We start from the raw sequence: 17,014 nt of genomic DNA, 5'->3' as shown, positions 1-17,014 counted from the left end.
ATGCAGCAGTGATCAAATGATGCACGTAGTACAACTGAGTAAGTTCATACCACAGCAGCATGTTTGAATATTCACTGCTGCAGTAGCCACATCTTCCCAGCATTCCTCTTTTTTTTTTTTTTTTTTTTTTTTTTTTTTTTTTTTTTGGCATGTTTTTGTTGCCATGGTGAGGATGTATATAGATATAGATTGTAGAGATGAAAGTACATTTTTTTTTTCCTAGTATTGACTTGATCACTGCTGTAGCCTGCTGTCAGTTGGCATGACTGCTCTGAAGGGCTTGGTGCCCAAACTACTCTTCACCTCAGCTCAAACTGAGTAACAGTTTGAGCGAGTGGAAGGTGACCATGAAGCATTGGAAACTGGCCGTCTGTTGTATCCTTAGCGGGGTGTAACCAGTGTAGCAAAGTCTACTGCAGCAGTGATTTCAACATCTACAGTTACGGTAAATTAACTTGCACAGCTGTACTGCTGAGTTTAATTGCAGTAGGATAGGATTGGAAAGCCAACAGAAATCGTTCTAGCTGTAGTATTGCGTAGCGACAGCTAGTCCTTAAGGATATAAAACCCTGTATCAATACAAATCTTTTGCATTCATGTTATTCCTGTATATTTGATAATGGATTGATCCAGTCAGTGCTGTACTGCCTTGGGGGAAAAATGCAGTTGCAGTGACTCTTGCTTAAAACATACACTTTTTCATTGTGATTTCTTTCTTTTCAGGCAGTATGGGCATTGGGCAATATTGCTGGAGATAATGCAGAGTGCAGAGATTATGTGCTAAATTGTGGAATACTTCCTCCTCTTTTACAGTAAGTGTTTTATTATGCTTCTGTATTTTCTGTCTATTTTGTATTTTATGCTTGTATTTCCGGACATTCGTGCAATGCAGTTAGACCAGTACAGGGTAACAAGATTGTTCTAGAAACAAATTTTGTTGGGTAAGCATAATATGGTAGCTACCCTGCATCATAGTGCAGCTGTTGTGCATTTTCTCATTCAGCGTTTACAGTTTGCTTTGGGGTGGCTGAAAACTGAGTGCTAAAGCAGCTAACAAAAACTTTTCCCTACCAAATTTTATTTGTGACACTGTGCACCTTTGAGAAGTGCTTTGTTGTTGCTGAACATACAGATATTCAGTAGCCCAGTTATTTTTCTACAGTACAAGTTTGGGAAATGTTGATGTGGGAGGAAGCAGCACAAAGCCGGGAAAAGTAAGATAATCGCTGAAATGCACCAGTAGTATAAAGTCTTTATTTTCTTTATTATATCAAGTTTGTGTAACTGGTATGTTTGTATGTAACATACAATTCTATCCTTATGTTTTAAATGTCTCCTTTTGTAGGCTCTGTAAACATTATACTACTTTCATCCTATTCTGTGCACCCCCCCTCCCCCCAAGAGAAAACTGCTATCTATGTGAATGAAACCTAAAACAAAGCTACTGAAAAGGACCATTTTTATTGAGTCAGTGAGAGGATGTGCATGTTCAGAAGTTGAGCCTGGACTCCCAAAGCTGGTCAAGAAATGTCCCAGTTTTTATAGAAAGTCAGTATTTTGGTTATTCTGGGATGAAGAGTCCAGTAATTACCAGATCCATATGTCCTAGTATGATTTAGACATTAAAGCAAGTAGACTTCCCTCAAAACATGATTTCTCACTGTAAGATGAAATCAAGTTTATTACAATAGCATGTAAAGTTCATCTAGTCCAGATGAGGGGGGAATATCTGGGCATGCCCTGCTGTTGGGAGGTCACAAAGGTAGAATGAGATGCTTTGATGAGGGTGGTATTCCTTTGGCAACTGGAAGGTTTGACAGCATTTGGGATCCAGTCCTTTGCTGGATGTAAAGCTTACTGTCAGTAATCCCACTCCCAGCTGTTAGTGGTAGATGTAGACTCTTGAGGGAGCTAGAGAGTTATACCTGCATGATAGCATAGCAGTGGTACTAAAAACCTCTCCTTTGGAAAATCTTTCCCAGATGAAGCGTGTACATAGTTTCAACAGTAGTGAACCAAGTAAGGAACCCTAAGGAATGTCAAGTCCAAAGAATAAACATTGAATTTCTTTTTCTGCATTTGTCCAGAGAGTAGTCTTACCAGTCTATAGTAACAGTAGCATTCCATTCAAGCTAGGCAGAGTGATCCAGGATGCCTGATGCAGATGAGACATCCATCAGGATGAGTACTGATTAACTATTCCTCACTGTGCGGTGATTGTTAAAGGACCTAGTAAGGATCATCTTGGTGCTTTTTGTTGCAAGATTCTAGCTCTATGTGCAGCATCTTCAAAAGGACCCTAACAATGGATAGATTTTAGACAAACTGATTATCCAAATCATTAGGATCTAGGTCAGTCTTTTTGTGGATGGCATAATCAAATGCCTCCTGTTGACTGTACTGAAAAGAACCCCTCCTGAAGCACTGCAAGTATGATCTCCTGTAGGACATGTCCTGACATCTCCAACTAAGTGAAATCAAGCCCAGTAGGTTGTACTAGGGATCAGGTTCACAAATTGTTTGCATGTTGGAAACAGCATGGATAATCTTTAAGTTTATAAAGAGAGAAGATGGGGGGATCATTCCAGCCCAAAGACAGTCAACCACCCTAGAGCCAGTATCACAACCATGGCGAATGCTTTGAAGAAGTTGCTGTGATAAAGGAAAGCTTGGTAGTAGGATGTTGAACAGCTGGATTTCTTCGTGTTTCACTGTTGCAGTCATAACTGTAGGGTGTTCCTGCCGGCAGGCAGGCAGCCCGAGGTCGGCCAGAATCCCAAAGTCTGAGTCTGGCGTCGGCTGTACCAGCAAGTACCCTGACGTCAGAACGCAGAGGTACATAGCTGACAGCCGACGCCATCTTCCCCAGTCTTTCTTGCCGTGCGGTGGAAAGCAGCTCGCAAGTCGTTGGTTGGCATATTCAGAACAACGTGCTTTGATTGACTTCGGTCCGAAGTTTTCAACTTCTCTTCTCAAGCCAAGTACCCCGTTGGGGAAACTTTTTTCTTGCTCCTCCGATGTCAGAAAAAGTTAATAATTGTATATCGTGTGGGAAGCAAATACCTCATAACGATTTCCACTCTTACTGTCTACCTTGCTTAGGCCCTGACCACGATGTTTCTTGTTGTCGGTTCTGTGCCAGGTTTAATTCTCGCACTATCAAGCGTAGGTACGATTGGGCCTTGGAACTATTTAGGTAGACGATTTAATTACAGGATGTCGTCTGATACTTTACCGACAACCAGAATTCAAAAGAAACGCAAGGACAAGGATAGGCCTCCGAGGTCCAAACAGGATTCTTCGCAGCCGGAGCCAGCTTCGGGTTCGGCGGTCGTCAGTGAGGCGCTTTTGCAGCCCCTGTCGTCCGCCACTTCTGAACCGATGGCCGACACGGACTCCCATGGGGAGCCATCTAGGCCTAATATTTTATCTGCTGCAGGACCTTCGGACGTCGCTCCTTCAGATGGGTCCGGAACCGCTGTGCAGGTACCGGCTTCTGAGGGAGTTTTCAGGCCTTCTCATATAACTATTTCAACAAAGTCAAAGGCAAAGACAAAAACTCCTGTAAAGCCAAGGGTTTCTACTCAAGCTGCTTCGGATTCAGCTCCCCAAGTCCCAGAAGCAATTACTACGGATGGCTGAGGATTTACGTACAATGATTAGGGGTTCTCACCCTCCTCCTGAAAAAGGCCTAGACAGGATTTACCTTATGATTCCTCTGATCAGGCTTCAGTGTCTTCTGTCTCTTCCTCTGACCAGGATTACTCTTTTCCTCCTTATGAGGATTCAGATGCAGAGGACTCTATTCCCTCTGCTTCTCCCCCTGAAGATTTCTCTTTTGGGGAAACTTTACACGAGATGAGAGAGCATTTTACTTGGGAAGGTCAGGATTATTCTTCCTCAAGAAGAGACTCAGAGAATTTCTCCTTCTCCCTCAACACAGACCTTTGGCTATTCCTCCTGTGCTTGACATTGTGGATGATGCTTTCTCTGAAGCTAACCTGAGTCCTGATTCCTTGCCGCCTGCTTCTTCTAAGCCTGATAGATTTTACAGAGTCCCTGATTCCCATCAATTCTCATTTAAGAACCCTTCTGCAGATCCAGAAACTATTTCTCAGGGTTCTAAAGCTGCTAAGGCCGCTTCATCTAAAAATCCTATTCCCTCTGAAAAGGATTCTCGTGCCTTGGATAGGTGAGGCAAAAAGGTTTATACTTCTGCTACTCTTTCTATTAGAGCTTTAAATTGCCAGTTTCATATGTTCAAGTATCAGCAATTTCTTTTGTCTGTTTTAAAGCAAAGGCTTTCTACCTTTCCTGCATGTGCAGTGGACAAGGAATTACAGGATGTTTGCATGCAACTGAACAAGTTAGCAAACATGGTTTACATTGTGGTTTTGATGCCTTGGAAGCTTCTTGCAGGGCCGCAGCCTCTGGTACTGGTATAAGGAGACATGCTTGGCTTAGAGAGCAGAATTTACCTGAGCAGGTTAAGGCGAAACTGTTAGATGCCCCTGTTCAACATGATGTGTTATTTGGATCCAAGGCTGAGGAAGTTATTAAAAAGATGGAGGAAAAAAGCAAAATCTATGCAGACTGTCAAAGATTTTTTACAAGTTCAGCCTCCTAGATTTTCTAGAAATTGGCCCTCCAAAAATTGGTCTTTTCCCACTTCTGACAGGCCTCAAAGGCAAAGAATTAGACTGTCTAGAGGCCGGGCTCAGACACAGACCTCTTATAGGTCCAGACAGTGGACTACTTCATCTAGAAGGGGAGAAGACAGACCCCAATCACAAAGGAAGCAGACCCAATGACTCCCTCTGTTGGGCTACAGGTCCTTCTTGCCTGGAAGCTCCTCTCGGAAGAAAACTATCTATTTTTTACCAAAATTGGACACATATAACCCATGACAAATGGGTTTTAGATGTGATTTTAAAAGGCTACAAATTCTATTTTCATACTCAGCCAAGGTCTTATGGTTGGCCAGATCTGCCAAAACATCAATGGTCAGAGGCCTTAAATCAGGTGGACGCTTTATTGGCCATGAGAGCCATAGAACCTGTTCCACTCCCAGAGATGGGAAAGGGTTTTTATTCAAGACTTTTATTGGTCCCAAGGAAACAAAATGCATGGAGACCTATTCTGGACCTCTCAGTATTAAATACTTTTCTGGAAATTAAAAAATTCAAGATGCTTACTCTGCAACAACTTCTTCCCATGCTCTCCCAGGATGCTTGGATGGCAACATTGGACCTGAAGGAGGCCTACTTACACATTCCCATCAGACAGGAACGCAGAAAATACCTCAGATTCAAGGCAGGCTCGAGACACTTTCAATTCTCTGCACTGCCCTTTGGCTTATCTACTGCGCCCAGAGTCTTTACCAAGTGCCTGGCTCCAGTAGTAGCTTATTGCAGACGCCAAGGGATTCAAATTTACCCCTATCTGGACGACTGCCTTATCCAGGCGGACAGCAAGGATCTTTTACTTCATCTGCAGTTTGTTCAGCGTCTCCTTCTACTACTGGGATTTTCAGTGAACACAAAAAAGTCACATTTAATCCCCTCTCAACAAATGATCTTTTAGGGAGCTCTTCTAAACACAAGCTTGCAAAAGGCCTTCCTGACCCCATAAAAGCAAGTAAATCTGACTTCAATTTTCAAAACCTTGGCTACTTTGACTCAGCTCACTGCAAGGAAATTCCTGCAGGCTTTGGGCTACATGGCTTCTTGCATCCTATTGATTCCAAATGCAAGGCTTCATATGAGAAAACGTCAGTGGTACCTAAAGAGTGTATGGTCTCAGCATTACCACAGCCTGGAAACAATGATACCTCTGATTCACTGCCTCCAAAAAGAGTTCCTTTGGTGGTCCAGGACCTGTGCTTTAAACGAAGGAAACCCCTTTCATCTGCCTCAGCCTTCTCAGATCATGACCACAGATGCTTTGGATTATGCTTGGGGAGCTCATTTTCTAGACAACTGCCAGCAGGGCTTTTGGCCAAAGAAACATCTTCACTGGCACATCAACCTGAAGGAAATGTTGGCAGTTCAACATGCTCTTCTAGCTTTCCAGAAATTTTTGCAACAAGGACATCTTCTGATTTGTACAGAGTCATGTGGTACATAAACAAGCAGGGGGGCTCTCACTCTTACCCCCTTTGCAGACTAGCCATGAGTCTTTGGGACACAGCTCTACATCTGAACCTGCATCTTCAAGCTCAATTCATCCCAGGAAAGCAAAATCTCTTAGCAGACAGCCTAAGCAGAAATCTTTTGGATCCCCACGAATGGATGCTGGACCCCAACTTATTCAGCAGGATTACATCAGTTTGGGGTTGTCCTCAGATAGATCTGTTTGCATCCCATCTCAACCATCAGTTGCCTCTATTTTGCACCAGGTCCTTCCACAAAACAGCATGGAAAGTGGATGCCCTGTCTTTCAGCTGGAGGAATCTTTCGGGATATGCCTTCCTTCCTCTTCCTCTTCTGCCTCGGGTGCTACTGAAAATAAAACAGGACAGACCCAAGATTATCATTCTGATAGCTCCAAATTGGCCTCGGCAGTTCTGGTATCCAACCATAAGACACCTGTTCTTGGAACCTCATTGGATTCTGCCTCTGTCTCCTTCCCTTCTGTCCCAACATCAGGGTCAGATGATACACTGTCAAATAAAGACTGTTTGCCTGGCAGCCTGGCTCTACAAAGGCCTTTGATTCCTTCTGCTCTTCCCAAACAAGTTTTGGATGTTCTCTTGGAAGCTAGGCGTCCTAGCACTAGAAAATCTTATGCTTCTAAATGGAAAAGATTTTGTATTTGGATGCAGGATCGAGGTTCTGATCCTCTTCTACCTGATATTTCCTCCATTTTATTTTATCTCTGAACTCTTGCTTAAAGGCCTCTTTCTCTTCCATCAAAATTCATGCTTCTGCTATTTCGGCTCATTTCAACACTGATCCCCCCATTTTTTCTCCAACTGGTGAGACCATTCTTGAGTGGGGCTAAGAATTTAAAACCTCCCAGAACTCCTCCTGTTCCTGCTTGGGATCTTAATTATGTTTTGGAAAAGCTTACTTTACCTCCCTTTGAGCCTGCTGCTGCTTCGGATATCAAGTTCTTATCCTGGAAAACAGCTATTTTATTAGCATTGACTTCTGCAAGAAGGGTGTCAGAGTTGCAAGCTCTCATGGCTGTGGAACCTTACCTTATTTTCCATCAAGACAGGGTGGCCTTGAGGACCAATCCTACATTTATGCCTAAGGTGATTTCTAAAGTGTCTTTAAATCAGACTATTCACCTTCCTACTTTCTTTCTTTCCAAATCCTCAAAACAAAGGGGAAAGGATTTTACATTCATTGGATGTACACAGACAACTACGATTTTACCTGGACAGAACTAAAGATTTCAGGAAATCTGATCAGTTGCTTATTTCTTATGCCTCCAGTTCTCTAGGCAAGGCTATTTCTAAACGAACTATTTCCAAATGGATTGCTCATGGAATAAGGTTTTGTTACTCTCATTTTGGGAAACATATTCCAGGTACTGTTAGGAGTCATTCTACTAGGGCAGCTGCCACTTCAGCAGCTTTTCTCAGAGGAGTTCCTACCAAGGACATTTTGGAAGCTGCCACTTGGAGTTCAGTGCATACCTTCTCTAAGCACTATAATCTCCCTTTGTATTCTAGGTCTTGGGCAGGTTTTGCCTCTGCTGTCTTGCAGGGTCTTCTGGCTGCCCCTTCTGCATAACCTCCATCGTCCTTCACAGCTTTGGGATTCCACCCTACAGTTATGACTGCAACAGTGAAACACGAAGAACATAGTACAGTTGTGTACACCTACCATAAATGTAGATGTTAGAGTGTCTTCACTGTTGCAGTCGGGGTTTCCCTCCCACCATTCCCCTCTTGTTTTCTGTTTGTTCTATCTCCTCTTCCTTTGTGGTGTATTTGTGTTTCCTTTGGGACACCTTTTGGATATTTTGGGGAGCTTCTGACATCTGGGGCAAGAAAGGCTGGAGAAGATGGCGTCGGCTGTTGCTATGTACCTCTGCGTTCTGACGTCAGGGTACCTGCTGGTACAGCCGACGCCGGACCCAGACTTTGGGATTCTGGACGACCTCGGGCTGCCTGCTGGCAGGAACACCCTACAGTTATGACTGCAACAGTGAAGACACTCAACATCTACATTTATGGTAGGTGTACACAACTGTACTTTCACAGCCCGCCCCCCCCCCCCCCCCCCCACTGCAGAGCCTTTCAGGTAGTGAGGCAGGCTGGATTGCACATCTTCCTAATCCCGAAGAGTGCTACTGGTTGGTTTGTTTGCCGCATAAATCTCCTGGTTCAAGTATATGGCTTCTAAGAGTTCAGTCTGATGAGCAGAAAAGTGTCCGTCAAGGACATGTTTGTCCTCAAACCGAAGTGATACTTGTGCTCAAGCCTCAGAGCAGTCCTGTGAAATTGACTGAGCTTTGTCAAACAATGGCACACGTGGAACACAATGAACTGGTCATACACCACGTGACCAAAATATCGATGAAATTGGGACACATCTATAAGACCCATAGGGACTTGGAACGGTAGCAAAATAGTCATGGTAATGGTCAGGCAGAGTTGTGTTCAGCATGTCATGATGAAATGGAATGTCCTGCACTGCAAAGGACCCAGATGAAGGGCTCAACTCAGATTTGTCTACCATGAACTAGATAGCACAGTGGTTGTAATGTGGTAAATTCCACCACCAAGTAATTTTGAGTTCAGTGTGTAGTCATAAGTATGTGGGTAGTGTGGCAGTAGCCTGAGCAAATCCATATCCTTTCATAATTCACAGGAGTTTAATAACTGAAATGAAATTGAGTGTGACTTTTAGAAGTCCCCCAATTGTAGGCCGTCTGGGAGGTGGGAACACCACTGAGACTAGGAAGTCTGAATTCTTGAAGGAATTCCCCTGACTGCAGGTTAGATGGTAGATTTGGTTGCAATCAATTAATTTTTCCATGGCAGATTCAAAAGACCTTGTACTTCACTTTAAATGTTTAATTAGTTATTACGTGGCTAAGTGACCACTTGCTGGATAATCTGTCATACTCTTTCCAGGCTTTGTGGAGTGTTGAACTTTCCTTGCCAGTCTTTTTAGTAGTTTTTATTTTCTGAAAGGGAAACTACAGTTTGTAACATGTGCTTCACTAGTAGCTGAGGAACCTACCTTAGTTTGCCTGTAGTTCAGCAGAGTAGCATCATTTCTGCCTTTCAACTCAGTGGTTAACTTCTCTCTTGAAGTGCAGTTGAGACCAGTCTGTCTCCTGATTCTTTCAGACAGCCAGTCTGTGGATGTTCTTCATCTCACATTGCTGCAGTCATAACCTGTGGGTAGTCCGCTGTCCTCGGTCGGCCCGAATCCCAAAGTATTAGGCTGGCGTCGGTCACGGTCGCTTAGATCTGATGTCAGTACGCCTTGGTACTAAAGCGCATGACCAACGTCATATCTCCAGTCTTTCTTGCCGCATGGTCCGAAGCAGAAGCAGTGTTTGCAAGTGCCGTTCGGCCTCCTGAAATTTTCGTATACTGAGTTTCAGACCGAAACCAAGTTGGGCTAAGTACCCCGTTGGGGAATATTTTTCTTTTGTTGCCTCAGTTTAATCCGGATGTCAGAAAAAGTGAATAATTGTATTTCTTGTGGGAAACAGATACCTCGCAGGGATTACCACTCTCTTTGTATTCCTTGCTTGGGGCCTGAGCACGACGTAGTCGGGTGTCGCTTTTGTGCTAGATTTAATAAGCGCACCATTAAACGTAGGTTAGATTGTGCTAGGCTTGTCTTCGGTAAGTGGTGTAATTATAATATGCCGTCGGATCCTCCGACGCCCGCTACCGCTAAGAAGCGTAAGGAGAAATCGGTAAAATCTAAACAGGATGAGTCGTCCGTTCCGGACGCTGGTTCTTTAGAAACCATGGTGGAATCTGTGGATCCAGCCGAGGTTTCAGTTGAGTCTCAGGGGGAACCTTTAATTTTGCAAGATGTGGCCTCTCAGGAGTCGGGTCAGGCTGAGGGGGCCTCTCAGGTTGCTGTAATCCCTTCTTTACATAAGGTAGTTAGGCCTTCTCCCTCTGTTTCTAAGGTACCTTCTAAGGCCAGGCCTAGTTTGTCTTCCTCTGGCGTCAGTCCTACTTCTGCAGGTTCTGTACCTAAAAAACACATGCTTAAAATGGCAGAAGATTTGATTTCTTTGATCAGAGGATCTATGCCCCCTCCAGATAAGAGGCCTAGGGTGGAGCCAGAGGTGGAAGGATTGGAACACACTTCAGATTACTCAGAGTCTTCGGCTGAAGACATTCAGGATTTTCCCCCTTATTCTGATTCAGACGCAGAGGATTCTAGTCCTTCTGCTTCCCCTCCAGAGGATTTTTCTTTTTCAGAAACCCTGCATTCTATGAGGGAACATTTTAAATGGGAAGGTCAGGATTTCTCAGATTCACGAAAGAGGCTTAGGGAATTCCTATTTTTGCCACAACGTAGGCCCTTGGCTATAACTCCTGTTTTGGATGTTGTGCAGGATGTTTTCTCTGAGGCTTCCCTCAATCCAGACTCTTTGCCTCCTGCCCCGGTTAAGCCAGATAGGTATTACAGAGTGCCAGAGGCTCATAAATATTTGTATAAAAGCCCTAGGGCTGACCCAGAAACTATTAGCCAGGGACCTAAGGGTGTCAGGGCTTCTGTTAAGAATCCAGTTCCTATGGATAAGGACTCTAGAGCTTTGGATAGGTGGGGTAAAAAAGTGTATACCTCTTCCACTCTTGCAATGAGGGCCTTGAATTGCCAGTTTCATATGCTGAAGTACCAGAATTTTCTCCTTAGTCAGTTGAAATCTAAGGTAGATGCTTTAGCAGAGGGCATAGAGTGTAAAGAATTACAGGATTTGGTTCATGCCTCTGATCAAGTGGGTAAGCATTCTTTGCAGTGTGGTTTTGATGCTTTACAGGCCTCTTCCAGGGTGGCTGCCACTGGATCAGTTATTCGTAGGCACGCCTGGCTTAAGGATCAGAACTTGTCGGAGCATGTTAAAGTTCATATTTTGGATGCTCCCCTGCAGTCTGAAGTTTTGTTTGGTTCTCCGGTGGAGTCAGTCTTGAAGAAAATGGAAGACAAAGCTAAGTCTATGCAGACTATTAAGGATTTTTTGCAGGTGCAGCCCCCTAAGTTTAGCAGGAATTGGCCTACTAAGGGATGGGCTTACCCTTCTTCTGATTTACAGTCTAGGGGTAGATCTAGACGTGGTAGGGGCCGAGCTCATGCACAGGGTTCTTTTAGGCCTAGGACGTGGAGTTCCCCTGCACAGTCTACAGGTGAGGGCAGGGGCCAGTCCTTTCGGAAACAGACCCAATGACCTGCATCTTCAGCTGCCAGATCCTTCCTGTCAGGCAGCTCCTCTGGGAGGAAAGTTGGCACTTTTCAGGCAAAATTGGCTTTTAGTCACCCAGGACAAATGGGTGCTGGACATCATAAACCGAGGTTACAAGTTTTATTTCCACACATTGCCCCCTTTCAAAGGCATGCCAGACGTTCCTCCTCGGCAGAAGGTGGAGGCTCACAAACAGATTTCTTTACTTCTACAAATGGGGGCTATCCAGCAGGTTCCTCCGTCAGAAGTGGGCCTAGGATTTTATTCTCGCCTGTTTCTTGTGCCAAAGAAAGGAAACACTTGGAGGCCAATTCTGGATTTGTCTATTCTCAACACTTACCTGGACATTCCAAAATTCAAAATGTTGACTTTGCAACAACTTCTGCCTCTGCTAGGCAAAGATCACTGGATGGTAACTCTGGATCTCAAGGAGGCTTATCTTCATATTCCTATCAGGCCCAGCTGCAGGAGATTCCTGCGTTTTCGGGCTGGGACTTTCATTATCAGTTCTCTGCATTGCCCTTTGGCTTATCTACTGCGCCCAGGGTGTTCACAAAAGTTTTGGCTCCAGTGATAGCCTTCTTAAGGTTAAGAGGAATACAAATTTATCCGTATTTGGACGATTGCCTGATTCTTGCTCAAGACAAAGAAAAGCTACTTCAACATCTTCAGTATGTTATGGCAGTGTTAAGGTGCCTAGGGTATTCTGTGAACGAAATAAAGTCCAGTCTAGTACCCTCTCAGGGCATGTGCTTTCTGGGTGTAAGACTGAATACAGCCTCTCAGATGGCGTTTTTGACCCCGGACAAGCAAAGAAATCTTACCCTTTACTTCCAACAATTGTCTCTCCTGTCCAGGCTGACTGCAAGGACAGTCCTTCAAGCCTTGGGGTTCATGGCATCTTGTATTCTGGTGCTTCCCAATGCCAAATTGCATATGAGGAAGTTACAGTGGTATCTCAAAAGTATTTGGACTCAACACTGCCACGATTTGGACACTGTCATTCAGATAATACCTTGCATTCAAAAGGAATTTTTGTGGTGGGCTCAGGAATGTCACCTAAACAAGGGACTCTGTGACCCGACCAGAGGCGAGTCAGATCTTAATGACAGATGCCTCAGACAAGGCTTGGGGAGAACACCTCAATGGAAAATGGGTTCAAGACACGTGGCCTGCCAGACTTCAACATTTGCATATCAACATGAAGGAGATGTTAGCAGTCCAATTTGCATTGATGGCTTTCAAGGATCTACTTCAACCAGGACACGTGCTGATTCAAACAGACAACACAACTGTCATGTGGTACATCAACAAGCAAGGGGGAACCCATTTGTACCCTCTTTGCAGACAAGCTATGATTTTGTGGGAGACTGCACTCAGTTTGCACCTCACTCTTCAGGCAAGGTTTCTGCCAGGAGCACAGAACTCCTTAGCGGATGTTTTGAGCAGACAGATGGTGGATCCCCACGAGTGGAAATTGGATCCTCATGTATTTCGACAGTTGACAGTGCTTTGGGGGACTCCAGACATAGATCTGTTCGCTTCCCCACTAAATTTCCAGCTGCCAAAGTTTTGCACAAAGCTGTTTCATCCGAAAGCTTGGAAAGTGGATGCTCTATCATTCAGTTGGAACAATCTTCACGTCTATGCCTTTCCTCCTCTGCCTCTCCTTCCCAAGGTGCTCTTGAAAGTCAGACAGGACAAGCCCTCCATGATTCTAATAGCTCCAGATTGGCCACGTCAGCACTGGTACCCTCTGCTGAGGAGTTTAGTACAGGAGCCTCCTTGGCCTTTGCCATCAGTTCCACACCTTTTGTCCCAGGCAGGCAATCATTTCCTCCATGTAAGGATACAGTCCCTGCATCTGACAGCCTGGCATATTCGGTTCTAGACCCTGGAGGGTCGCAGCTTCCTCAAGTTTTGGATGTTATTTTGGAGGCCAGACGGCCTAGTACAAGGAAAGTTTTTGCTGATAAATGGAGGAGATTTCTTTGGAGCCAAGCAGAGCTTTGATGTTTCAGTACCTAATTTGAGTGTTTCTCTTCAGTATCTTACAGAATTACTAGACAAAGGTTTGTCTTTCTCCTCTGTAAAAGTTCATGCTGCAGCCATTTCTGCTCACTATGATTGTGACCCACCATTATTCTCTCATCCTTTGTTTAAGCAATTTCTTAGAGGGGCAAAGAACATAAGACCCCCACGTAGAGCTCCTACTCATTCCTGGGATCTCAATTTTGTGTTGGAAAAACTCACTTTACCTCCTTTTGAACCTGCAGCTACATCTGAGTTGAAGTTTTTGTCTTGGAAGACTGCTTTTTTGTTGGCCATTCCGTCTGCTAGAAGGGTATCTGAATTACAGGCTCTAATGGCAGTTGAGCCTTTCCTGATTTTTCATAAGGATAGGGTATCCCTACGTACTAACCCTACTTTTATGCCTAAAGTTGTTTCAAATGTGGCCTTGAACCAATCTATTCATTTGCCTACATTTTATGCTGATCCCCAAAATAAAGGGGAAAAAATTTTGCATTCTTTGGATATTCACAGGCAGTTGCGTTATTATTTGAGCAGAACTAAAGGGTTCAGGCAGTCTCAACAGTTGTTTGTTTCTTTTGCTTTGGGATCTCAGGGGAAACCTGTTTCTAAGCAAACTATTTCTAAGTGGATTGGCCATTGCATTGCTTTTTGTTATTCTCATCATGGTAAGGAGATTCCGGCTGGAATCAGACCTCATTCCACTAGGGCTACTGCCACTTCTACTGCTTTTTTAAGGGGTGTAGCTACTAAAGATATCTTGGAGGCAGCTACTTGGAGTTCAGTGCACACTTTTTCTAAACATTACCATCTCCCTCTTTATTCCAATTCTAGGGCTGGGTTTGCCACTGCAGTTTTACAGGGCATGTTAGCAGCTCCCAATGCTTTATAATTTGGCCATCCTCCCTTTACCTTTGCTTTGGGATTCTACCCACAGGTTATGACTGCAGCAATGTGAGATGAAGAACATAGTACAGTTTTGTACCTACCATAAATGTAGATGTTCGAAGATCCTCATTGCTGCAGTCCAATTTACCCTCCCTCCTTCCCCACTGTAGTTTGGGGTGGTTGTGTGTTTTGGGTTGTAAATATTGTTTTTTAGCTATGGCCTTTCTTTTTAGGGCCTTCTGACATCTGGGGCAAGAAAGACTGGAGATATGACGTCGGTCATGCGCTTTAGTACCAAGGCGTACTGACGTCAGATCTAAGCGACCGTGACCGATGCCAGCCTAATACTTTGGGATTCGGGCCGACCGAGGACAGCAGACTACCCACAGGTTATGACTGCAGCAATGTGGATCTTCGAACATCTACATTTATGGTAGGTACAAAACTGTACTTTTTGCATGCAATTATAGCCTGTGCAGCAAGGCATTTGTGTCTGGCAAAGGGCTATAGACAGGGTTGCCCACTGAAACTCCAGGGGTTGTAATTACTATATATTTGAACAAGTGCAAATGGGGGCTGGATACGGTTACAGAGACTTTGCTATCTTGGGAATATTTTTACCACACCTCTGCTTTGAGGAACATTGATCTTGGAACTGGTGTATACAAATAGTGGTGATGTGAGATTGTAGCTCCCCTTTCCCCATGTTGGAGATGCATGGGGCTTTGCTGCTTTATAGAAGTGCTTTCTAAGTGTTAATAGGGAGTTTTAGAATTTTGTGTTATAATTAAGATTTTGGACAATTGTGGTTACTAGTAATAACAGACTTCATAGTCCTAATAGGGCCCACACAAGAATTGTCACTTCTAGAGCAGTTCATATCCTGGAAGTAGACATGCTGGTGGACTTCCTAAGCAGACAATTTTATCTTCTTGGGTTCTGACTAGTTTGTGTTCCGAGATTGGGGAAATTCCAAGAAAACATAGCCCCCTTTCTATTCCACCCCCACAGCACAAAGGGGAGGAGAAGTGTGAGTGTTCTATCTCTGGGTAGTAAAAGATTCCTGTGTGCTCTTTTTTATTTCTGATTATATGCCTCATTTAGGTATTCAGAGAAGAAAAGCCAGATTTACAGCTGTTATTGCTCAGTGATGGCTGATAAAGATGGGGATGTTCTTCATCTCACATTGCTGCAGTCCTTACTTATGGGTAGTCCGCTGTCCTCGGTCGGCCCGAATACCAAAGTATTAGGCTGACGTCGGTCATGGGCGCTCAGATCTGACAGAGCGTCAGGGTATAAAAGCGCATGACCGACGTCATATCCTCAGTCTTTTTTGACCCATGGTCCGATGCAGAAGCAGCGTTGCAAGTGCCGTTCGGCGTTCTGAAATTTTCGTATTCCGAGTTTCAGACCGAAACCAAGTTGGCTAAGTACCCCGTTGGGGAATCTTTTTGTTTTTTCTTGCCTCAGTTAATTACCGGATGTCAGAAAAAGTGAATAATTGTATTTCTTGTGGGAAACAGATACCGCATAGGGATTATAACTCTCTTTGCATTCCTTGTTTGGGACCGGACCACGACGTAGTCGGGTGTCGGTTTTGTGCTAGGTTTAATAAGCGCACTATAAAAAGAAGGTTAGATTGTGCTAGGTTAGTCTTTGGTAAGCGGTGTAATTATAATATGCCGTCGGATCCTCCGACGTCCGCTTCCACGAAGAAGCGCAAAGACAAATCCTTAAAACCTAGACAGGTTGATTCGTCCGTTTCGGACGTCGGTCCTGCAGAAGCTACAGTAGAGCAGGTGGATCCGGCTGAAGTTTCTGTTGAGTCTCAGGGGGAAGCTTTGATTTTGCAGGATGTGGCCTCCCAGGAGTCAGGTCAGGCTGGGCTGAAGGGGCCTCTCAAGTTACTGTTCTCCCTTCTATGCCTAAGGTGGTTAGGCCTTCTGCTTCTATTTCTAAGGCTTCTTCTAAGGGCAGGTCTGTTTTGCCTTCCTCTGGTGTCCCTTCAGGTACTTCAGGGTCTGTGCCTAAAAAACACATGCTTAAAATGGCAGAAGATTTGATTACTTTAATTAGAGGTTCTATGCCCCCTCCTGATAAGAGGCCTAGGGTGGAGCCAGAGTTGCAAAGTTTGGATCAGGCCTCAGATGACTCAGAGTCTTCTGCTGAAGATATTCTAGATTTTCCTCCTTATTCGGATTCTGAGGCGGAGGATTCCACTCCTCCTGCTTCTCCTCCAGAGGATTTTTCATTTTCAGAAACTCTGCATTCCATGAGGGAGCATTTTAAGTGGGAAGGACAGGATTTCTCTGATTCACGGAAGAGGCTTAGGGAATTCATGTTTTTACCACAGTATAGACCCTTGGCTATACCTCCTGTTTTGGATGTTGTTCAAGATGTTTTCTCGGAGGCTTCCCTTAATCCAGATTCCTTGCCTCCTGCGCCAGTTAAACCGGACAGATATTACAGGGTGCCTGAGGCTCATAAATATCTGTATAAGAGTCCTAGGGCAGACCCAGAAACTATTAGTCAGGGGCCTAAGGGTGTTGGAGCCTCTGTTGTAAAGAATCCGGTTCCTCTAGATAAGGAAGCTAGAGCTTTGGATAGATGGGGTAAGAAGGTGTATACCTCTTCTACTTTAGCAATGAGGGCTTTAAATTGCCAGTTTCATATGTTGAAGTATCAGAATTTCCTCCTTTCT

General features: G+C 44.4%; 1 protein-coding gene across 1 annotated transcript in view; it reads left to right on the top strand.

Annotated features, from left to right (window-relative positions):
- KPNA5 (karyopherin subunit alpha 5) overlaps nucleotides 1-17,014 on the top strand; it is a 710,535-nt gene that overhangs the window by 258,017 nt on the left and 435,504 nt on the right. Inside the window, exon 7 of the mRNA XM_044063660.1 lies at nucleotides 724-812. Within this exon, the coding sequence (XP_043919595.1) occupies nucleotides 724-812 (89 nt within the window). The remainder of the gene's footprint in view (nucleotides 1-723; nucleotides 813-17,014) is intronic.

The sequence above is a fragment of the Protopterus annectens genome, chromosome 1.part0 (genome assembly GCF_019279795.1).
Source record: "Protopterus annectens isolate FY-2018-M chromosome 1.part0, PAN1.0, whole genome shotgun sequence".
Taxonomy (NCBI): Eukaryota; Metazoa; Chordata; order Ceratodontiformes; family Protopteridae; genus Protopterus; species Protopterus annectens.
This window is presented reverse-complemented; position numbering and strand designations above follow the sequence as displayed.